The sequence below is a fragment of the Macrosteles quadrilineatus genome, unplaced genomic scaffold (assembly GCF_028750875.1).
Source record: "Macrosteles quadrilineatus isolate MER2022 unplaced genomic scaffold, UCM_ALF_1.0 Scaffold_2__2_contigs__length_208266976, whole genome shotgun sequence".
Lineage (NCBI taxonomy): Eukaryota > Metazoa > Arthropoda > Insecta > Hemiptera > Cicadellidae > Macrosteles > Macrosteles quadrilineatus.
Window position 1 is genome coordinate 130,808,681 of NW_026542595.1, and position 25,148 is coordinate 130,833,828.

The following is a 25,148-nucleotide window of genomic DNA, read 5'->3' on the forward strand; positions in this document are numbered from 1 at the left end:
TCTTTAATAGACTATCATATTTTGAAACCATCAACATTCCTTGTAATAATCAGTTTGGATTTAGAAGGGGTTGTAATACTTTAGACCTCAAACGTTCTCTTTGAGGTCTCAAATTACATATCAAGTGCTGTTGTTGGATCGCAGTATACCATTGGCATCTTCTGTGATTTGTCAAGGGCATGACTGTGTCAATTACAAACTTTTATTGCACAAACGTTTTATGGTATTAGACAAAAGGCTTATGATTAGATTTGGTGGAGTCCTATTTGTTGGGTATAAAACTAAAAGTTCAACTGAATTACTCTAGCTATTCAAACTTCAAATGCCCCCGCTGCAGCAAACCTGCCGACTAAGCGAATTTCCATTTGCCTGGATTGATTTTCAATTAATCTATTAAATTAACATTTATGTTTAACGAGTAGGCCTACCTAGGTTAGCTGCTGCAGGGAAACTAATAAAGTGTGTTTATTATTAAAATATCAATAGCTTATTTATTTATTTATTTACATTCCAACGGCCAAAGACCATTACAAAAATGATAAGTACGATAAGTCTTAGTCTATATTTATAATACACCCCTGCCGCAGCAAACCTGCAGACTAAGCGAATTTCAACTTGTCTGATTACATTTTTACTAAAATATTTCCATAAATAAGACATATTTATTCCCAATTGAAATAACATTAGATTTAATGAGTGCTTAGGTTTGCTGCTATGGGGAAGGTCTTCGTTTAAAGATTGTATGGTGATCTTCTCTTAAACATTGTGCCAACATCAATTCTTCTTTCTCAACATCTTCTTGAAGCAACAAAGCTGCAGCCAAAATCTTAGCCATCTCTCCACACCATGTAACCGTAATCGCAGTTAGTTTGGGCGCGCAGACCCTTGTGTACTACCAAGCCACCTGCACTACCCGTGCTGAGAGTAACGGCTCGCTCACCCCCACAGCCTTGCTGAACAACCCCAGAGAGCCGTGTGGGCCAGATGTTTTTGGAAATGAGCAATAAACACTCCCCTCTACACCCCCCGCCCTAGCGCGGCCGCTCGCCCAGACTAGCTGTGACTACTGGACTACGCTGCGTCGCGTCTGGCCCGCGAATTACGCTGCCTAGGAAACCACAACCACGCCCGCGGACAGTGGGCATCACGCCCGCGCCAGTGAACACTGCGTCGGACAGGTCGCGCTGGCGGTCTAGGAAACCAAGGCTGTAATGGTGTTCCCTCAAGAGTAGAGTGGCGTCACGCCCCCCCACTCCTTCGCAGAAAAGGTTCTCTCCAGTTTCTGATGAGGAAATTGAGATGCTATTAAGGTCTCTGATACTAGTGATTCTCTAAGACTACTGAGACGCTAGACGCTAGTCTTGGCTTGGTGGTGCAGGTGGCAGGGGTTTCTGCGTTTCTGTCCTCCGGGGAAGGTCTCGTTTCACTGTTACTGTCACTCCAGTCTCAGTCCAGTCCAGTTCCAATAGTCTCAGTCTCACTGTCGCTCCTGTTCCTGTTGTAGTAAGTTGTAACCTTGAGATCTTGAGAACTAGCTGTCAACATCGTATGTTTTTCAATTAATTCAATTTTAAATTTACATACACGGAGAGATTTGCGAAAAGTAAGTAGTCAGTGACTTTTATTTACTGTATTGGTTAATTAAGCTGGTGGGTGGGTGTATATTTAATGAGTGAGTATTTCATGACTAGTGGGTAAGATAGGTTTGCTTGCTACTATTAACATGTTTTATTTAATTTAGCCCAAAACTTACCCTACTTTAGTAGGGTTGTTGCGATATCAGCAATCTATTGATATTAGATATCGATAACGATTCTAGCCACTAATACCGATATCACGATAATATTGGATCAAAATATCGATATCTTCAATATCGAATATCGATATTACTTTTGAGGAATCTACTTTTTAATGACTTGCTTGAGCTTGTTTAGGATTTTTGATAAGGCGTTCTGTCAGGAAATCTTTTTTGGCAGATATGTTACTTTCACTTTAGTAGGCTACCTGTTGATTGTTATTACTTTTTATTTATAAGGACCAAAGAGTAAGGGAAATTTGAAATTAATAATAAAAATCCAAGCGATAAACATAGTTGTTTGCAGCTTTAAACACAGTGCATTTCAATATTAGCCTAATTTTTTGGAGTTACAATGAAAACAATAATTACCGTATTTACAACAATTTAAACAAGGTTCACACTGGTGGACTTTAGTGTAGGCTATAAATCAACGGCTCTTGAGCTCTGACAACTAACAAGTGACAGCTGACGCGCAACCAACACTCCAGCAATAAAAATCAGTTGCTACTAACTTAGTTCCTTCTACGACAATTAAAATATAACCAGTTATTCCTATATTAGTGTGAATTTTATCTTGTACATAACTACTTACTCGATAAGAAGGTGTGCACGGCCACCTTTAACTACAGGCCGCGGCCTGGTAGAATTGGCAACGTCGTGTAAGTGGTGTTGTTTAGTGACAGACATGTTGTTAGTAAGATAACATGGCAGACAGGTGACATCAGCTCATTAATTCGCACTCTATTGATTTAAATTTAAACTTAAGAACATAAATTTATTAAAATATTGAAAATAAAACATGCAGAATGGAAAACCGAAACAATATGAATTAAAAATCTAGATCTGTGCATTTTAAGCGCAGTTACCGGGAATATTGTCATAGTCCAGTACCATAACCAATCTTTCACAAAGAAACAAATACCATTAGCTGCTTCCAAACAAAACAGCTGCTGTTACAACACCACTTGCGACGTTGCCACTTAGAAGGCTGCGGCCTGGAGTTAAAGGCGGCTGTGATATATGTCGATATCACTAAAACTTTGTCTAAACTTAGAAAATTCAATATCGAGAACCGATATCGACAAAATTCTTCCAAAATCACGGTATTATCGAAACCCCAATATCGATACAATATCTGAAATATCGAAACAAAAATATTGATATGCATTGATATCGATAATATCGCAATATCCCTAAGCACAAGAAATATTGGTAAATGGAGTTGATTTTCTAAATCCACCTGGAATATGTTGGCCTTAGTCACTAACAAGACTACAAGTTCGCATCACTCTACACTCATCTCCATTCATACTTGGGTTAAAAAACTCAGGTAGCCTACTTTTGTATGGTCGGCATTTCAAAGTAAAGTATTGATTAAAGTATCTGGTAGAAGAAATTAATACTGTAGTAGGCTATTCTATTTAATCATAGATTTATTAACGTTTTTGATGAAAATAATTAAAGAATTAAATAAAACAGATTAAGGTTGAATTATTACTGAAAATGAAACAAGAAACAGTTTTAGTTAAATTTGAATAAAATATTATTAAAAAATTTGAATTTTTACTTGTTTTTAAAAACTTTTTGTTTGGCAGAACATGTTTTGAAAATTTAAGCATATTCATTGAAATTGTATGGATAGCATATTGTATATTTTTTTCCTCAACAATTGTAAAAGTGTTGAAAATTAAAAAAGCATAACCTGCGTCACTAGGAAAACACCGCTTTCTAGGTTTAAGTTGGTCGTGACTACGAATTTGTAAGGTGAAGTTTGATTTTGATACCCTTGTTATCGCACAATAATTTAATTGCCTTGGAATTAATTTTTTAATATTTTCCCAGATGAATGTACAAGCTGACTTTCAATAACACAAGGAAATATATCAAAAAGTTCCTTTGACTGGGTCAAAAATGTCAGCCAAAAGTAAGTAATTGTCTTTATGAGGGTCGTTTTAAGTAAGGCCGTTTGTTCGTATGGTCTCTTAGTTTACGTGTATCCAGCAACGAGGCTCCTTGCCGCTTACTCACATTATTTGCGAACATAACGGTGGCATTTGCCTCTCTCTAGCTGACTTGGCGGCTACACTTTGCAGTGTGTCTAGAAAAATTGTATAATTAATTATATTATTGAATCTCCCGCCACATGCGAGATAAGGTCAGTGACAAATTTTTGTATTACAAGAAACGTTTATCAGATGCTGAAATTTATTGCCAGATGACTGAAGGTTATGACACAAATGCAGTGAAAGAGGGTGTGACGGTGCAATTTCGTCACTGGGGCAAAATTACACTTATCGGCCTCGGATAACTATATCTAATGATAAGGTTAGTAATAGGCCCTAATTATAGTTTTAAATTTAAATATATTGGCTCAGATGTATGCAGTGGAAATACTGTGACAAGCAATCTTTTGTATAATACTAGACAAAACAATCAAGACATTTTCCGATTACCTAAAGTAAACAAGTCATTGTTCAGACATTCTTATCAGTAGGCCTATAATGGTCCCAAATACTTCAACCAACTGCTGGAAGATACAGTAGGGGCCTATCAGATTTTGTTTGATTAAAAAAAATTTCTTCAAAATTGAAACATTGGCTTTTTAGGCTGATTACACTGAATAGGCTGACATTTTTTGGCTGATTAGGCCTATTTACATCAATCTCTCAAAGAATATATTTTTAATTTTTTCCATCAACTTTTTCAATAAATCCGTTAAGATTCACTATTTTGTTATTTTTTGTTGTTTTCCATTTCATCATATGGAAATCAATTTTTAGTTATAACAACTAAACTTTTAGATTCAAATTTTTTCAAGTTCTGGTTTTATAATCTATATTTAGGACTCCACAGAGAGCGGCAACTTGTATTTTTCAAGTGAAGAGACTGGACTCATCAAGTGTTTAATAGAATTGTTTTTTTTTTTTACGTTTGCCTCGAGTACTGGATAATGTGGCGACGTAGATCCAAGAAATTGTATTATTATTGTGTATTCATTTAGTTTGAAGGAATAACTCATTATTTCATGTTGTCGGTAAGAAGTTAGCTTTCAGTAACCACACATTCATCATAGCCGACTAAAATTTACGGTAAACAAACAAATAAATTTAGAAAGATTGGTTATAGTTTATTAAACACTGGTTAAAAATAATTAAAATTAGGCCTATGAACTTTAGAAAGATAAAACAAAATCTTAAACTTATTGGTTAACAGTATTTTACTGGTACCGTATGACTAAAACTACGATACTTAAAGTACCTAAAACAAAATTATATATTCAACTTCCAGGGACTTTTCCACTGTCGCCTAACGTTTTGTGACTTGTACGATTCCAGTTGCTATTTTTCCCTTGCCTAATGTCTAGCGTTCGAATATACTCGTTCGCCCAGGGTTATTCCATCGCTGATCCCATACCCGGGCTGGTCTAACAATCTGTAGGCTAACTTTTACACGTCTAGGAGCTATTTCGCTCTGACCTAACATATCGCGATGTTTTTGAGTCCAGGAGCTATTTTGCCCTGATCTAATATCAGGCTATTTCGCCTTATGCCCCATTCCACTCCATCTGCTCCTCATATTCTTGACAGACTGTACCCTGTCTTGTGCTGTAATTTTAGGGGTCGCGATGCTAGCACAGCGCGTGGCCGTTTTAAAGAACAAATGACCCCGCGCGGGCTATTTGAAATCATTCATAAGAAACGGTGATTGTTTCTTATGCCATGATATTTTTACCATAACAAGTGTAAAAATGGCTTAGGGGGTTTGAAAATGGCCGTGAAAATCTTTTTCATTTGGTCTTCTGTGAAAAGTCTGGGTTCCCTCAAAAAAAAAATTCTTCCAAAATGGAAATTTTCACGGCCCATTTTTAAACTCCCTAATCCATTTCTGCACTTTACCCTACTCGTTGCATTAGGGCCATAACCTGCAGTCATCGGGCGATGAATGTCTGCAGCTCATAGTTTCTTGCAGTCAAAAAACAAATCACTGACCATATCTCGCATATGATGAAAGATCCAATAATTTTTAAATCTTGTCACTCTGCAATGTGTGACACGCATCAACTCCAGAACTGCAAATGGCGCAATTATGTTCACAAGTAATGCTAGTAAGCAGGCAGGAGCCTCCATACAGTGTACACAATAAGTAGTTAAACACACCAACGGCCGTTAGTCAAAAAAGAACTCTCGTAATTGTTTTGTTGTAAGTTTTTATGTACTGTAGGGTAATAGTTGCTAATGACTTAACTTATTTTTTGCTTAGTTGTTTTGTCACTCTACCCAATGAGTACATTTCTTATTTATAAAAATAATTTTCTCATTTGGCCCATCTTTAGCACTTTTTTAGCGCTTTTGAAGAACACCTCTTTATCCTGAAAATTACTCAACTTTCCATAGGCTATATGGAGAATAAGCTATTATTCCCACAAACTGTGTGTCCCTTGGAATGATATCTCGAGTAAAATTTATCTGATTTGGAATTATGGAATTTTATGGGGTACAAAGTTTTTCCTCATGTTTGACAATTAAAAAACATAAAGTTTTGCAATTTTTCAAAATAATTCTGTATATCAATGCGTTATAGCGTTACGCTTAATAGTTATCGAGAGTATTTTAAAAAATCAGTAAATTTAAAATTGCTACGTTATCAGTGGCAGCTCAAGGAGTAGGCCAAGCCCTCCCTCGATTACTGAAGACAATTTTCAAATACCTATATATATATATTTTATTTATAGAAGCCTGATACACATCTCTGTTTACTTTCAGATCGAGACGTTCACATGAGAAGCAAAAACAAGAAGAAATCAGGTAAAACAAACTTTGACTCATTGTTTTGTAACGTGACGTTTTTCTCGCTAGTTGTATATACTCTTCTGTAATGATAGCGGGAAAGACGTTGCTCCAAGTCGGCAAGCTGGAAAGTTTCCTGGGTTTAATTTATCAGCCTACCATGAATTTAACATGAACATGTCAAACACTGACATAACATGAATTTAATTTTTAAATATTGTAAATCCCTAAATATAAAATCATAAAACAAACGATTGTTGCAGTTTTATCTTCTTTCAAAATGAAAATCCCTAACTTATGCTTGCCTGCTCACCCGACCACGTGTTTGCACGACCTGCTTTGACGGGTTCAATTCAGCCTGCAGTGGTTAAAATCTCACGATCCTTGACTATAAACACATTCCTAATGATATATTTAACTGTATTAGGCCTAATCTTTATCATATACCACGCAAGCCTTTGCAATGCATACGCTAACTCCGACTTGAACAGGTTCACCTATGAAAGGCATTTCCGTGAATTTTATTAATACAATAATAAAGAGAGGGTTATACGCTAAGAAACTCTTGATACTTATAATCTTTGTCTTTGACCCAGCTAATGGGATTGACTTTGTCAGCAATCAATACTCTGAACAATAGTAAAGGGTGGACCAAAAAAACAGGGACAATTTTAAAATTTTATTACTCAGCTGTTATAAAGGCTGGAGAGTTCATTGATGCGACAAAAGAAAATTTATTTGATGCCATTTAGTGTATAGTTACTATGAATCATCAATGGTTACCGCAACATCGTGCCTTTGTCATAGAGACTTTTTTGAAGAATAATTTGACCTTTATTTCTACTCAACGTCAATTTAGTTTTCATTTCAACATTGGCCGTAATAGTGCAACCCCAAAGCGAAAAACTATTTTAAGTTGGGTAAGTAATTTCCAGAACACGTCTTCTGCACTCAAAGTTAAACCTAGTGGGATACCTCGGACTGTTCGAACGCGGGAAAACATTGAAATGGTTCGCGCGAGTGTCCTGGGTCGAGCGTCCAAAGCCAACCGTTTGCAAAACATTGCATTGAAATTTAAATTTGCATAGGTTTAATTTTGAGTACAAAAGCCGTGTTTAGGACATTGTTTACCCATCTTTGAGTAGTTTATTCGGTTTGGGGCTGCACCATTACGGCCAAAGTTGAAGTGAACACGAAATTAACGTTGAGTAGAAATGAAAGTCAAATTATTCTTTAAAAAAAGTCTCTATGACAAAGGCACGATGTTGCGGTAACCATTGATGATCCATAGTAACTATACACTAAGAGGCGGTTCACGAGTACGGGGTTCCGTGGCCCGCGGTTATCGTTGTTCTCGGCCAATTTTAACCGACGGCCAAAAAATGGGTTCACGACATAGAGCGTTAGCCGAGATCAAGCTTAGCCGAGACCAACGCTGACCGTCGCTCAACAGCAGGGATTTAACGGGGAACTTTCGTTATAAGGTTGGCAACAGCCACGTGGGCTACCTACCGAGCCGCTGCTCGCGGTCGACGAGTCCCAAAACAATAGAATGGCGTGATAAATTATTTCAATTCTACAGAGTGTTTACTGATGATGCATAAAAAGGTTAAAAACTTGCACTTAAATTCATGCTATACTAAAGTTTAAAGTTACTGGATTAATCATTGAATTACGAAATGAATAATATACTTTTACTGACATGTCATTGAATCTGGAAAATACAATTATGTTTTTAATAACATTTGTTAAAACAAATCTTGGTAATGGCTGCAATCTAAATTTAGATCACCATTTATGTTAAAATATACAACATACTTATCAGGTTTGCAGTTTTAACCAAACATTCAAAATATTTCATAAAATGAATGTTCTTTTCAAAGATTTATGATTATCTTTTATGTATCAGTAATTTGTGAAAAAAATAAATTTGGATAGGAACAACTGGCTATTATAGGAGTCGGGATGCCCTTATATAAGTAAAAAATTATAATATAAAACGTTAATATTTTTGTTTGAAAGTGATTGCAATATATGTGACGTACGTAGATATTTTTCTTTTATTGAGAAACAAAAAAATAAATATTGAACATTAGTTATAGGCTAAGAGATATTAGAATATTTCATTTCAGTACTTAACTGTGTAGAGGAGTGGAAGTTCTAAATCAAATGGCAGTAGACACCCTAGTTAGTATTTCGCGCTCTTTTCAATACATCATCATGTAGCTACAGATAAATAAAAGGTTAAAATACCTTACTGTTGCCTTGTGGTCCAAAGTATTGTCCTATACGGATCCAACGATGGCGCTCGCGCCGAATTGTACATAATCCACTAGGACAATACTTGGGATCACAAAGGCGACAATCAGGTATTTTAACCTTTTATTTTTTGTCAATCAGTTGGTCCGGAAACACCACAACAAAATATGAAATGTCGCTACACCTTAGGATTTACTCAGACATTAAGCATGAGAAATCTTAAGTGTATAAAAACAGGATATAATTTTTTATTGTTGTAATACAACGTTTTGTATATTTAACTATAGAATTTATCTTTTAACTCAGAAAATTGAAGCAATTTATTGTAAATCCCGATATGACAAATATTAAGACATTATCAGATGAAAAGGTCTTTCGTTAACAAATGTTAAATCATAAACATAATAATATAAACATATAATTTAATAGATACAAAATAAAATTTGGATACAAAATGACCTATGTTTTATATGAATTTTTTGGAGGAACAAAAATTGTACTAATTTTATACAATACAAATTCTTAGACAAACCTAACAGTGTTTGATGGAACCATTTTTATTTTGATATTATTCAGCTGAAATAAAAGGATTCAAAATTGCTAAAATAAACATAAAACATTTACGCAATTAGATTCGATTGCAATTTAAATTTATATGATTACTAGCTGACCCCGCGAACTTCGTATCGCCTAAGTTATAGGTTTCCCCTAAGACAGACCGATGGAAAGAAAGTACCGTTACGTTTAATTTTCAAGATGATCTCGTTCGCATCGCTCAATCACGTCCTGGTTGAAGTTCGTTCGCTACGCTCACTCACCTTTGGGTTGGAGCTCGTTCGCTACGCTCACTCACCTTTAGGTTGGAGCTCGTTCGCTGCGCTCACTTGCCTTTAGGTTAGCTCGTTCGCTACGCTCACTCGCCTCCAGGTTGAAGTTCGTTCGCTACGCTCACTCACCTTTTGGTTGCAAATTAGCTGTTGTCATAAATGTAAAAGAAATAATAGTGCTGCACCCTGTTGGTAATCCTTGTAACTTTAATGCCATTGAACATCATAGAACAGAACCAACTTGTTTAATTGAAACAGCTGTTAAGATTCATTAATTCCATTTCTCATAAGGTTAACATGGGAAACTCCAGAGCCACTGGGGCGGAGCCCTTTTAAGAATTTCGAAACGGGAAATAGTTTACTTCCTATTCGCATACCTACAGAATTTACACACCAAATTTCATAACGATCGGTGAAGTCGTTCCGGAGGAGTTTGCAGACAAACACTGTGACACGAGAATTTTATATATTAGATGTTAAGCTATTAGTTATATTTTTACTTAGTAATAATTAATAAAAATTTCTCAACAGTTACTTTTTACGATGTTTTGCATGTTTTCGGCAATCAGTAGTAAAAAAATTAAAAAAATAAATATCATGTTGATGGTAATGAAATTGTTCGGAATTTAATGGCGAATCCGAATATAACATTCTTTTTGCTAACAAAAAAACAATAAACGAGCAAATGAGATAATCCCGACATGATGTCACCTTAACCCTGCCCCCTAGCAGGGTTAAGTTGACGGCCAAAACCATTGTTATTTACGCCCGAGATTATCCAGTTTGCGCTAGACCATGACTCGTGAACCCGACATTTAGCCCGGGGTTTTCTCTAATTGAACCCGTGAAGCCGACTTTTTGCGCTCGAGTTTATCCCTGTCATAATTGGGTGAAGTTTATCTGTCTGCGCCCGAGCGCGGGTAACCTCGTACTCGTGAAGCCGATTTCTAAGCCGCGGCGCAAAAAACTGGCTATAACTGGATTTTGCGCTTGAACTCGGGATAACCTGTGACTCGTGAACCGCCTCTAAATGGCATCAAATAAACTTTCGTTTGTCGCATCAATGAACTCTCCAGCCTGTATAACAGCTGAGTAATAACATTTTAAAATTGTCCCTGTTTTTTTGGTCCACCCTGTACTCACTATAGAATAAAATGGTGAATTACCTGTGTACTCCAGGTACCTTCACTCACCACTGTAAGCTCAAAAGCACAATCACTCGCAATTATCAAATCATTATCATGAGAGATGTTTTCACACTGTCAATCCCAGGATCAGAATGGTCAGGTCATCCCTAGCCCCCCATTTCCTCCCCCCCAATCCCCTAGGGATGGGAAAACCACTGATTTGATCCCAGCTGATTGATGGCGTCACAAGATACTGGCACCGTCACAATTCTCAACGTCAGGGCAGCCGGGCGGCAGGCTGGACGGGGTAATACCTGCGCCGACTGTAAAATTATACGGTGGAACTTTTTTATCGTTGCTAATATATTCCAACATGTATAATTTACCACACAATTTACCAACATGTATAATTTTTATTTTATTCACCACACTAGCCTGTGTAACGCCTTTGGTCATTCTCCTCAAAGGTTAAGGTTTGGGGTTTACAGGAAAACAGTTAAGTCCCCTTTAGAAAACATCAGAATTGAAAAATCAATTTTTTAACCCCTACCAAATTATTGATCACACAGTGCAATCAGCTGCAGTCAGTGCGGTTTAACCTAATAAATCAGTGCGGTTCTGGATGTGGCTTTGCACTGCAACCCCCGATTAGGAAGGGTTTTAAATCTTCTATCATAGTTCAAGTAGGATACAAGTATCACAAAACAGGTAGACTACGACTCCTACTTTGCTGGAAGTGTGAACACTCGACTACCAATATTAAGAGTCTTCATCATCCAGCGTTTTGGGGATATGGCCTTGGGGGGAAGGTGTTGTAGACGGGAGGGTAGCGCGGGGTCATTATGCGCGCCATTATGAAAACATCGTGAACACACAACTACTAAATAGACATGTCGGTGATTCATCTGCCGCCTGAGCCAAGTTTTGTAAAAGGCTGGTAGGGAAGTAGCCTCCGACAGAACATGTTAATTTCGTCCCGCGTTTCGGAGGCCGTTTTTCAACAGATGTTCTTGAAATTTGGTATCAATGTAGTTTAATAGTTATATTAGAGCTCTTATACCTCAAAAGGTTGAAAATGAAAAAAATAATTAGTTTATTAGTGTTTAAAAGTGACTCTACTTGCGTTACTTTAAGGTACTTATACTATTGATTTTCTTGGATATATCATGTATGAGGGTCCTAGAACCAACATTAATCTAAGGGAAAAAAGTTTTAACATTATATCTTCACACATTCCATCCGGAGCGAGGGACATCCAAGGCATGTTTTTATTGTTTTTGCAGGGGTGAAGAAGACCCCTAAATGTTCAGACCTCCTGAAACAACATTATTACTAGCTTATTACTAACAATGTAGGGATAGTATTACTTTTCCTTTAATATAGTGAAACTTTGGACCAATTGCAAGTACATGTTCCCAGACTTGTGTAATTGTTCAATAATTCGGGCAATGAGCAATATATTGTTCTTGTCTAGTAAAAGTTTATCTCTACATTTGATAATTGTGTGGTTTACCACAATGGTACAACTTTCTAATGGAGTTTATCGTAAATTTCAGGTGATGACTTTGTATTGGAAGCCAAACCGAAACCAAAAGTAGTTAATCGACAAGCAGTTCAACAAGCAGAGCCGGTGGCTTTGGGTGGTGCAGGGCCTAGTGGAATTATTCAGTCTTTCAGAGCGGACAAGACGTCACCAACTCTTGAGGCCCTTACTACTATAGAAAGTACGGTAGCAAAAAACAATAAGGGTCTGGAACTAGGTTATTTTTAAAATATTAAGGTTCATCCTAACTCTTAAATTTGTGTTTTTACAAAAAAACCTGTAAAACCTTCATGATTAAAAATGTTGTTTGCAAGGCTATTAAATAAACACAAACTTAACATTTATGATTTTATTGAAAGACTAGCTGTGTACCCGTTCTACGCACGGGGATCTTATAATATTCAGTTGAAACCTTCTTATATAACGAACAGCAGTTGGTTTGCATATTTTAAGATATGCTGGCCAAACTATTATACATAGCTTCATTTTATGTTGTTTTTTGTTGTTCCGGATCGGTATGACAATCAATAAAAGGTTAAATTACCTCTGTGTCTGCCGGTCGATCCTATAACGGTAGGCTTACTTTTATTTTTACTATCTGATCTCGTTTGCATGGCTCAATCACGTCCTGGTTGAAGTTCGTTCGCTACGCTCACTCACCTGTATGTTGGAGCTCGTTCGCTGCGCTCACTTTCCTTCAGGTTAGCTCGTTCGCTACGCTCACTTGCCTTCAGGTTAGCTCGTTCGCTACGCTCACTCGCCTCCAGGTTGCAAATTAGCTGTTGTCATAAATGTAAAAGAAATAATAGTGCTAGTGCTGCACCCTGTTGGTAATCCTTGTAACTTTAATGCTATTGAACATCACAGAACAGAACCAACTTGTTTAATTGAAACAGCTGTTAAGATTCAATAATTTCATTTCTCATAAGGTTAACATGGGCTTCCAGAAATTCCACGTCAAAAATCGACAAAAACTTGATTTTCAAGGGTTTACTGTTAAATATCTAACTGTCTCATATTCGATGAAATACGTCTAAAACCATCTCATATATGTATAGTATTTGGAAAATAAGTTTCAGGCGGGACAGTGCTATAGTTATTGAGGAGTAGTTGTAATAAAGTGCGTATTTTAGCGTTACCAAGAGAATGACAGATAGACAGACAGACAGACAGACAGAAATTGAGATAAGGTTTGATTCGGTTTCTCTGACCTATGAAATGTAAAAATAACCAAAAAGTTCATTATTCTAAGCAATGTACAGACAAAACTCTAATTTTATTTATATAGATAATAAAATTCATTCTACATTGATTAGTTCAATACAAACATAATAAACACACACATGCAGTAAAAAAAATAATAGAATCTAGATATTTTATGTTCAAGCACTTTTTATAGTCATAGGCTAACTAAGTTTTTTCTGAAATAATTTTTTAATCAACGCTAAAGACTTTTTTGAAAACAGTTTGGTTTATGAGCAGATTTTTTTCATGTTACATATTTTAGCACACTTTAAAACTAACATTTAGAATAATTTTTGATTCGACAGTAGTGGTACTTGAGTTTGAGCTATTATTGCAACGGAACCAGTAGACTTAAGAGAAAAGTTACATCATATTTTTACCAATTTATTTTTGCGTTTATGTGTGTTGGTTTCAAATTGTTTATGCAGTTTCAACTCAGCCTTTCAGCAGGTTAAATGAAAAAAAAAAAAAAACTACTGATCTAGTCGTCATGAAATTTTGATAGCTTTTAGATAGCTTATAAAGCATATTTATAAGTTTTAGAATTTTTTGTCAATAAAAAATATTCTGTTATGGTTTTTGTAAAGGCATTTTATTTCAGGGACGGAACAAGTTAGAAACTATGATGAAAGCAAGAATTAAAACTCTTAACAAGATGCAAATGAAAAGTTAGATTACACTTTAGCTAAGTGGTCTTTATTAATTAAAATGAACGTATAATCAAATCTGTTCGAAAACACAATAGTGCATGAAATTTGTACCACTATCGATCCGCAGGTAGGGAGTTCTCCCCGCCTGGGACCTTTTATCTTTTTAGAAGCTGTAATTCAAGCTTCCATCATAGTTTCTAACTTGTTCCGTTTACAACTTGGCGGTGGCCATTCATTCTCTCCCTTAGGGCGTTTTTTGTCATGCCTATTTTTGGGCTTGACATTGTTGACATTCAAGTTAATATAAGATTTTCTATTTGCAGGTGTGGTATTCTTTGATTCTGTTCTCTGAATTATGTATATCGCTGGAAAAAGTTGTTTTCATAGAATTGAGATCAATTTCACCTGATACCGTATACATCTCTGTTTACTTTCAGGTGGAGAGGTTCTCACGAGGAGCAAAAGCAAGAAGAAATCAGCAGGTAAAAACTTTGGCTCATATTGTATAATCAAATATTAAAAGGACATGTACTTTTAACAAAGCGTCTTTTGGACAAGAAAAAACGATAGCAATGTATGTGTTTTCTTTGTTATATTGGCATATATTTTCAGATGGATTTGATCTTTTACCGCATCACAATATCTACTTGACGGGTTTTACTGCAATTGTACAGCTTTCTAATGTGGTTTGTAATCAATTTCAGGTTATAGTGATGATGACATTGTATTGGAAGCCAAAACGGATTCAGAAGTAGTTTATGAACAAGAGTTGAAGATTTTTATCCAGCAGCTTCAAAAAGAACACTCTTACTGGAAAGTAAAAAAACACAAGTTAAAATGCACTCTTTGTGATAAAAAGGTCGGTTTTGTGTCCATTTCTGTGTTTAGAAAAGAAATCCGCTCTCACATGAAAACTGTTCAACATAAAGAAAAGTATGAACTTTTCCTTCTTGATAACAAAGAGGTTCAAAAAAGTCATTCAAGTACAGAGGATTGTAAATTGTTAACAGAAATTGAAAAAGTTGAAAATGTACTATCAGAATTAAAACTAAGTTATAAAAATAAAACAAGCTATGGAGACAGCTTAGAGTCGGTGGATTTAAGAGCAATCTTAATTCCCCTATGTAAAAATGATTCCACATTAGTGGGTAGTGAAAAATGTATTGATAAAGCAAAAGATGGGAAGAACTTTTACTGTATAGTTTGCAAAGAACTTATTTTTGAATCTCCAAATATAATTGAATTTAGGTACAATCTGTTCACTCACATAAGTGATATGAGTCATAAAAAGAGAATGTCAAATTTTTCAAAGGTGGAAAAAAACTTCAAGAAGTTAATGCTTGAACTTTCTACAACCTTATCTCCTAACTTACAAAAAGACATGATGTGTTTTGAAATTGGTCCACTTTCTAAGTTTGTCAAGTGCTCGCTATGTCAAAATGTTGTTTGGGAAGATATACATTCTTTGGAAAAACATCTTACAGGAAATCGTCATGATTACAATAAAGGAAGAAACCTGAACAGTCTGCCTCAACGTTCAAAGAACAAACATTTGTCCAACTGGTTTACTAGTCTCATGACAAGATTAGAAAATGAATTTGAATGTGATGTTCATGAAGGAGATTTGAGGTTCATTCATTGTGGAGTCATGCCTGGATATGTAGTGTGTTCAGTTTGTGCTCGAACTGTTGCACCTACATTTCGCTATTTGAAAACTCACTTTGAGCATTCTGAGCACGCTAAAAACAAAAGAGCTTTCCTGCTCAAGGCTGCTGCAGAAAAAACAGATAAAATATTACAGAAACCACAAGAGAATGAAATAGATCCTAGTTCTCTTTATGAGACCAAGTATGGATTCACATGTTGTCTATGTAATTTGACCATTCCACCAACGTCCTATGCGATTTACCGTCACGTGATTAAATCTAGATGTCCTTCAAAATAAGTTTGCTCACATCACAATGAGGTTTGTCTCTCATACTAAACTATACAATATTCGTAGTTTGAAATTCATTTTTGTTGATGATAAACTCATCTTATAAACTCATGTTATTTAAGATGCAGTCACTTTCCTTCACGTATAAAAATCAAGTTTTCAAAACATTTCAGGATGTAGAATATGATCCCTTCATAAGATGAGATGGTACCTTCAAGTTTGGTACACAAACCCAGCAAACACACAGAGAAGTGTAAAAAGTCAAAACAAGAAACAACAAATCCTGAAAGAAAACAATAATTGATATTGCAAAAGGATTGAAGGATCACTCAATGGATAGACGTTTACAAGATAGTGTCTCACTCTCAAGACAGGCCCTAAGAAATAATTGCGCCCCTTTTCCCTACCTGGAAATTTTCCTCTTCCTTGCGCCCCCAACTAACCTATAACACTTTGTACCCTTGGGCCCGGGCCCATTTACTAAAGCAGCCCTGTCTCAAGTAAAATCAATCCCAGACAGTCCTAGATTTTCTAGCTGGGTTTATGTACTAATCTTGTAGTTTTAGATACTTTCTCTTCTGAGGACAGGATCAGAATCTAGACCCTTAAACTTAATTGAGGTTTTGGGTCTAATTAAGCCATATTTATAGGGGAAGAATGTAAAACACATCCAATGGCTAACAAAAAGTTTCTTTCAGATATTTGTTTATTGGTGTTGTAAAATGGAAAATGTAATTATAATCTTTGCTGTACCCAGAGTGGAGCATAGCATGTTTTTTACCGTATGTCTTTAAAATCTGCTGCTGTTGATTATTCCAGAATATATCTTAACTATAAGCCTAACAAAGGGTTTCCACTGTTGCAATTTTGTTACCGGCTGATTGATTGAAGCATAGTTTTTAGGATTTAGGAGTGTCAAGTGTAAAGTGTGTCCAAACTATTCCTCCTTTTTTACAAAGAAAATATCTTGTTGAACACTAAAAATTCACATTTTTCATTTTTTAAATTCTCATTGCTCAAACATGTTTCAAGAGCTCGCTCAAAGCAGCTAGGTAAGTTAACCCTCCGAGTGTTATTGGTTGCTGCAGCGACACATAACAACACTTTGTGCAGTGTTTTGTGTCGCTGCAGCGACTCACACACAAACACTGTTTACGGCGAAGGCTCTATGACTGACAAAATCGGATTGAACTGGATCGAGTTAGGTATCGTTTTATTTTACAGATTCAGAGCTTTCTCTGGAGGTCTGTCTCTAAGCGCTTTTCATTTTAGTTCCAAAAATATTGTAGCAGACAGCTGACGTGCGTATTTGTAAATAGCTTGGTTAACCTTGAACCGATGACTGATGTGTTTTATTACGTTTATAATTGTTTTAGTGTTAAAAATCAAAAGTAGTGATATACGTGGTGCATTATAAGAAGATTTAAGTGATTTTGAAGGGCTGGTTGATGATCCTGAAGAAGTAGGTAGTGATACTGATGTAATTATCAGCCAGATTCCTAGCTATGGTTAGGCTATGCATTCTTAGCTAAACGCTATGTACTGAAATCTGTTTTTTGCCCATAACTTATTTATTTGCAAATCTTACCTTACCTTACCTCCTTGGCCACTCAAACCTAAGAAGGTTTTTGGCCTCGCCAACAAGTTGCCTCCACTGCTGCTGATCTGCCGCCATATCAAGAGATGCCCCCACTCTGCGTAGGTCCTTCTGGACTTGGTCTCTCCATCTCAACTTCGGTCTTCCTAGCGGGCGAGTGCCTCGGGGTTGTCCATTGGCGATCTTCTTGAGCATACTTTCTTCTTCCCTTCTTTCTACATGACCTGCCCATCTCAGTCGTCTACTCTTCACTATGGCTACAATGTCCGGTTCTTTGTACAGTTCTCGGAGCTCTCGGTTTTTTCTTATTCGCCACATACCTTCTTCATTTATAGGTCCGAAAATCTTCCTCAAAATTTGTTCTCAAAAATTATAAGTTTGTTTTCATGATTTTTAGTTAATGTCCAGGTTTCCGAACCATATAAAAGCACTGGTTGAATTAAAATTTTATAGATTCTTAATTTTGTGTTTTTGGATAGTATTTTTGAACTAAATATTTTTGATACACCCCAGAAACATTTGGTTGCTGCAATCAGTCTCTTTTCTATTTCTGTTCCTCTTTTGTTATTCCAGTTAACTGAGACTCCAAGGTATTTAAATTCGTCTACTCTTTCAAAATTATGGTTATTGACCCTAAAAGGTTCAGCTCCTTCAGTTTGGGTTCTTCCGACTTTCAGATATTTTGACTTCTCTTCACTTATTTTAAGTCCAATCTTATTTGCTTCCCTTATAATAATCTCAGTAAGCTTACCTTGGTCCTCTTTTGATTCTGCAACTAATGCAACATCATCCGCAAAAGCAAGTGTGTTTACTATAGATCCGAGGTTTATTCCAGCTTCGATATGTTTAGTGCTTTTTAAGGTTTCATCTATTGCAATATTGAAAAGAATTGGTGAAAGTCCATCCCTTGCCTAACCCCTGAATGGGTTTGGAAGGTTTCTGAGTATTCATTTTCTATCTTAACTTTACTTTTGGAACCTTCAACACACATCTTTGTCAAATTTATCAGTTTGTCGGGAATTCCAATTTTCTGCATTGTTTCCCATAGTTTGGGTCTTTTTATGGTATCATAAGCTAAGATTTTGCAAATCTACTTCCTTATATTATTATATATTTGTAATCCTTATAAAATTTAGAACAAAGTGGCTATTTTCAAATATTTATAGGCCTATAATTTATACAATTTCATTGAGCGCTAACTTATTTTTTATTTTGAAAATTTTCAAAAATATTTTTTTACCTAAAATATTTTTTTGAAACAAATGTTTCTTATGTTTTATGTATAATATTGAAGCCCATGATTTTCCAAACAAAATGGTATATAGAACAGTATAATTAACATTGTGTTCAAGCTTCTCAGATCCGTTTTAATGAAACCTTGCAAATGAGCAAAAAATAGGCAGACATTAAGGCCAAAACAAGGGACACTCGGAGGGTTAATAACTGTTGGCAACCTTTTTCATAATATTGAGATCAATTACACCTAATACACATTGCTGTTTGTTTCCAGGTAAAGAGGTCCAAACGAAGAGGGGAAATAAAAATGAATCGGCAGGTAAATCAGACTTTTACTCATTGTATAATCAAATATCACTGTACAACGTACAGCCATATTGTAATGTAAGGAAATAAATTTTAAAAGCATATGTGTCATTTTGGACAAGAAATAGTAGGCTGTAATAATGGCATACATTTCCAGATGATTTTTGTTCAATCTTCTATCAAAGCTTATGTAAACGACTAGTATCACAAAAACAGTAGTACGACTCCTGACTTGCTGGACGTGTACAAACACTAGTGCGAACACATCGACCACTGATGATGAATGTTTAGACCCTTGTGAATCAAAATTATTTTGTACTAACTTATTGCTAAATATATTGATTGATTAGCTGCTATATCTGTGTTTTGCAACAAAAAAGACAGGTAAAACAATATTGTGGTTCTTTCTATTTATATGGTTAGTTTGGGATAGTTACACATCAATAATTCATTTTAGAATAAAACTTAATTTAACTGCATAATTTGACACATACGTTTTTTCTTGAAATTCAAGTTAAGGTTTTAATTTTCCTGGGGAACCTAGTGCCCTGTATAAATGGTGCTGTAAATTATTATTATTATTATTTTATGGCCAGCATTGGACCACTTAAGTCAATATAATGGTTAGATTCTTTTTAAATTCTGTCTCTTCTTCTTGTCCGCCCAATACTTCTTCATTCTTTCCGATCGTTGTTTTCTTTCTTCTTCCGAAACCACCCTTCTTTGTCTCTGATTGTTTGCTCCTATTGGCAGGATGATATTTTTGTCTTTGAGTACTGCAAGCACCTCTGACTTATTTTCCAAATCTTCTAATGATATTTTCAACCTTCTCATGTCCTCCTTAATCTCTGTAATCCACCTAAAGTCACTCTTGCTATTCCACAACTTGTCAATTATTTTCTTGCTTATTCTATTTTCTGGTGTCCTTAAAAGATGTCCAATGAATGAAATTCTTTTCTTTTTAATTATACTTGTTAATGGCTCTATTTCCTTATACAGGGTGGTTGCGAATAAGCGTTGAACTTTTTATTGGGTATAAGAGGAGCATAAATGGAACTCGTAAACGTAGTTTGGAAAAATATATCTCATACACACCCTGAGAGATGAGTTGTTTTAAGTTTTTTGGAAAAAATTGACATAATTGCAAAAATGATGCATTTTTCGGGCTATTTTAAAACTTTTATCAACATTTAACAGTACCATCGCGTTCTCCACAAAATTTTGTATAAAAATACATGTACTTCAACTTGCCTAAATCTGCATAGCTACTTATTAAATTGAATAAAAATAAAAATTTGTGTTTTTCAAAAAAAAAAAATTAAAACATAAGTTAACATAAAACTTTTTTTAAAAAAGGTTTTATAGAGCAGCAAACACTTTAAAAAACTGGTCCATAATCTAAGCTTTCAAACAATACCATAAAACGTAATATTTGATTCGGATAAATGTCCGCTATTCAAGTTTGAATGGCGTAAAACACAATTTATCCCAAACATGTTTCACTACTGTCGCGTCGTAATAATGCCGCGTCGTTAGATAATTTAAAATAGCACCATCCTAAAGGATTTTGAAATCAACTTTTTAGCAATACTTTTAAAACTGGATCAATTAACTCAGCTATAAGGCCAATCTTATACAAATTCAAGTAAGATATGTATGATATGAAATTAAAAATTAATAACAATTCATTTCGTAGTAGAGTAATTTGTTTGGCTCATCTTATGCTATGGCTCATCTTGCCCCTGCTCTTCTGCACTTCTGCTGCTCCAATGATCCTGTTCAAAAGTTCTTACCCCAATCTTCTAAATCCCCAAACAAACAAAAAATCAAAGATGTCCTCCCTTTGGTTTAATATGTATAACAGCTATCCGCAGTACTATTCTGAAAATTAGACTAATTCGTATATACCATGGTAAAATGTGGTTCGAATTCCACTAAAAACTGTAGGTCCCTTAGTTGTATGGGCTATTAATTAACAGCTGTGTCTAAGGAATAAGTCGGCCTTAGTCACTAATAAGACTACAAAATTGCGGGACTCATCCTACACTCATCTCTACTCCATTCATACTTGGCATAAAGTTAAAATACCTACTTTGTATGGTTGCCATTTCATTTATAAGTATTAAATAAAGTGTTTTTTCTTAAAGTGTTGTTAGAGCCTATTCTTATTTTTTTTGAAATTTTTATTGCATGCAGTACAGCTGCAGTAGCATCTGTCAAATCATCTTTTATATTAACGTTATCCTTCTTTTTTGGTCCATGATTTGGATTTTACTAAAAGTAGATCAAAGTGTCCTGAAGTTGGATTACCAGACAATAATAAATTTACCACTGGTTCTGATATCTGTTTGTTATTTTGAGAGAAAACTACAATCGGAGGTTGTCTCAGCAATTGTCCTTGTGCATTTTTGTGGCTGTATGGGTTGTAGGTAAATGTGAAAACTAACTTGACATAGTTGCGCTAGAGCAAAACATTCCACAGACATGGCGAATGTTCCATTTTCTCCCATCAATTTTACGTATTCATCTTTATCTGAGGATCCAAATTCATCTAATAATAAAAATTTTAACTGTTTCCCAGTGTTCCCAGTGGATATCTAAATATCCAACAGTTTCATTTTGTAATTTAATAAAATTATTCTGATTGCCAAATTAAGAATACACTTACAGCACGAAATAAGCAGTTTCCATCTTTTTCAACCTTGAAGATTATAAAATATTGTGCAGGTACCATTCTTAACTACTTCTGTTTATAGGTTAGGATAGGATACAATATTTCTTTCATGTTATCCATTCTTCGTAAAGAAAAAGTAATTTACATAATTCAAATTTAGAAATATTATGTTTAGTAAAATAAAAGCATATCATAGAGCTGATAACAAACTGAAAATTAACTAATTTCTTAAAATAATTTAGAGTAAAAAAATTTTATATTTTGTTTATCACAGAACAGATGTAATCTCAATTGTAAAAATCGGTTAAGTAGGACGGCTGGAAAAGGGATGATACAGTGAAGGGATGATTGATTATTTTTCTTTTAGCACAGCCAAGCTTGGGCCAAATGGAACATATTCCTAAGATTATATTATAACTGATTTAATTGTTAAGTAATGCAGGCAATATGATATTGTTCTAGTCTCAAATTAAAGTTGATCACTAAATATGAAACTTGTGGATTTTACTGTGATGGTAGAACTTTCTAATGTAGTTTGTAATCAATTTCAGGTTATAGTGAGGGTGATATTGTATTGAAAGCCAAACCGAATTCAGAATTAATTTATCAAAGGGAATTGAAGATTTATATCAAACAGCTTCAAAAAGAACATTCTTACTGGGAAGTAAAAAAAGACAAGTTAAATTGCACTCTTTGTGATAGAAATGTCAGTTTTGTGTCTATTTCTTTGTTTACGAATGAAATCCGCTCTCACATGAAAACTGTTCAACATAAAGAAAACTATGAACTTTTCCTTCTTGATAACAAAGATGTTCAAAAAAGTCATACAAGTACAGAGGATTGCAAGTTGTTTGAAGAATTAAAAAAAGTTGAAAATATACTATTAGAATTAAAACTAAGTAATAACAACAACACCTTCCTTGAGGACAACAAACAGTCTGTGAATTTAAGATCAGTCTTAAATCCCCTATATAAAAATGATTCCACATTAGTGGGTAGTGAAGAATATATTGAGAAAGCTAAAGATGGGAAGAACTACTACTGTAAAATCTGTCATGAACTCATTTTTGAATCTCAGAATATAATTGAATTCAGGTACAATTTTTTCCTTCACTTCAATGATATGAGTCATAAAAAGAGAATGTCAAACTTTTCTGAGGTGGAAAAAAACTTCAAGGAGGTAATGCTTGAACTTTCTAAAACCTTACCTCCTAACTTAAGAAAGTATAAGAGTTGTTTTCAAATATGTCCAGTTTCTAGGTATGTCAAGTGCTCAATATGTGAAGATGTTGAGTCAGAAAATGTACGTTTTTTGGAAAAACATCTTACAGGAAATCATCATGATTACAATAAAGGAAGAAACCTGAACAGTTTGCCTCAACGTTCAAAGAACAAACATTTGTCCAACTGGTTTACTAGTCTCATGACAAGATTAGAAAATGAATTCAAACATGATGTTCATGAAGGAGATTTGAGCTACATTCATTGTGGAATCATGCCTGGATATGTGGTGTGTTCAGTTTGTGCTCGAACTGTTCCAGATAGATTTCAGAATTTAAAAAGTCACTTTGAGCATCCAATGCATGAAAAAAATAAAAAACTTTACTTGCGCAAAATGAAGAAAAAACGCAACACAGAAAAACCAGACAATATATTGAAGAAACCACATGAGAATCAAGTAGATCCTAGTTCTCTTTATGAGACCAAGTATGGATTCAAATGTTGTTTATGTAATTTGACCATTCCACCAACGTCCTATGCGATTTACCGTCACGTGATTAAATCAAGGTGTCCTTCAAAATAAGTTTGTGCGCAACACAATGGTGTAACCTGTTTGTCACTCTTACTAGACTTTATACAATATTATCAGTTTGGAATTAATTTGTGGTGATGAGTTTTTGTTATGTATTTAAGTCGCTATTGCAGACACTTTCCATCATGATTAGTAAAAATTAAACATTTTGGGATGTAGAACCTCAACCTCTTCTTCCCTGGATGAGATAGTACCTTTAAGTAGAGTACACTAACCCAACCAAATTTGAAAAAATACAACAGAGAACTGTAAGGAGTCAAAACAAGAAACAACAAATCCTGAAAGATAACAACAATAATTATGGTTTATTGCGATTTTCTAACTTTGGCTTGGTTTGTACTAATCTTGTTATGTTAGGTACTTTCCCAAATGAGGATGGGATCAGATTATGGATCCCAAAACATTGTGAATGTGAACCCTTTTTTATTAATTGTGATGGAGAATGATGCAATAGTTTCTTAAATAGTAAAGAATATTGTTATGCTTATAGTTTAAAGTGCTTTTAATGTACACATAAACCCATATAAGTAAATGCATTTATTATAAGTTTTTGTTCCATTCGCAGATGCTCAAGTTTATTTATTTGATTTCAATGTAATGTGAAATAGGTGGATTCAATGATTACTGGAAGCATTTTGAACCATAGAATACATTTTAAGTTTATTATATTTAGTTTGTGTGGAATGACTTATGAAGAATTACCACTTGTACCATCATATCTAGTGGTTTAGATCAGTGGATTTAACATAACTTATCTAGTAGTGATTGAACTACAGCTTTGGTTATTTTGTGTTAAGTATGTTTTCATTTTAATTGTTACCAAATAAAAATTTGCTGTTGATTACAATTGATTGATTACAAACTAGATCTTTTCTGGACTCAGATGCCATCTGAAAAAAGGTCAACATGAGATAACAACCAAACAATACAGTTTTGACTCTTCCCTTCCAAAAATGTAAAAAAATTCCAATGCCAAACACAAATAAATAAGTTTAAATAGTATGCTAGAAATAAATTTTTATTACAATGTTGGACGAATGCTTAGTTATGCTAAAGTGATAAAACTAAGTTTTTTGTTCGTTCACTTGTAATTTCTCGTTATTGCTAAAAGATTCTATTCAACTTTTAATCATAGTTAGTAATTAAGAATCATTGTAAGTAACATTACGCTAATATAATGTAGCTACTAATAATTTTGCTTCAAATATGTAAATGTCAGAGCGTCTATTAATCAGCTGTTATTTGAGGAACCAAGTTATTGTTATTGTTAATAAATGCTTTTGATTGATAAGTTGTAAACGGTAGAGTTTTATTAACCCGTTTAGTGTTCTAGGCACTAAACCCTTCACA

General features: G+C 34.8%; 2 protein-coding genes across 3 annotated transcripts in view; one reads left to right on the forward strand and one right to left on the reverse strand.

The window, feature by feature from the left end:
- The window catches only part of LOC128985428 (uncharacterized), a 433,133-nt gene that overhangs the window by 81,748 nt on the left and 326,237 nt on the right, over window positions 1-25,148 (reverse strand). The gene's annotated exons all lie outside the window — the stretch shown is intronic.
- Window positions 1,493-25,089, forward strand: LOC128985421 (uncharacterized). 2 transcript variants are annotated; one of them, XR_008490018.1, is made up of 8 exons: window positions 1,493-1,603; window positions 3,641-3,722; window positions 6,562-6,603; window positions 12,355-12,522; window positions 14,674-14,718; window positions 14,941-16,202; window positions 19,280-19,324; window positions 22,537-22,596. XR_008490018.1 is itself a non-coding variant. In XM_054404900.1 (7 exons), the coding sequence occupies exons 2-7, from the start codon at window positions 3,710-3,712 to the stop codon at window positions 23,787-23,789; spliced, it is 1,566 nt and encodes a 521-aa protein (XP_054260875.1). In that variant the 5' UTR covers window positions 1,493-1,603; window positions 3,641-3,709; the 3' UTR covers window positions 23,790-25,089. The 2 variants fall into 2 exon arrangements, 1 of the variants encoding a protein (XP_054260875.1); XM_054404900.1 differs by lacking the exon at window positions 14,941-16,202 and having other exon boundaries at window positions 22,537-25,089.

Excerpts from the sequence above, each read along its gene's own strand:
- LOC128985421 (XM_054404900.1), top strand. Across the intron at positions 12,523-14,673 it reads GGCCCTTACTACTATAGAAA|GTGGAGAGGTTCTCACGAGG; the intron begins GTACGGTAGCAA and ends GTTTACTTTCAG. Across the intron at positions 19,325-22,536 it reads AAATAAAAATGAATCGGCAG|GTTATAGTGAGGGTGATATT; the intron begins GTAAATCAGACT and ends AATCAATTTCAG.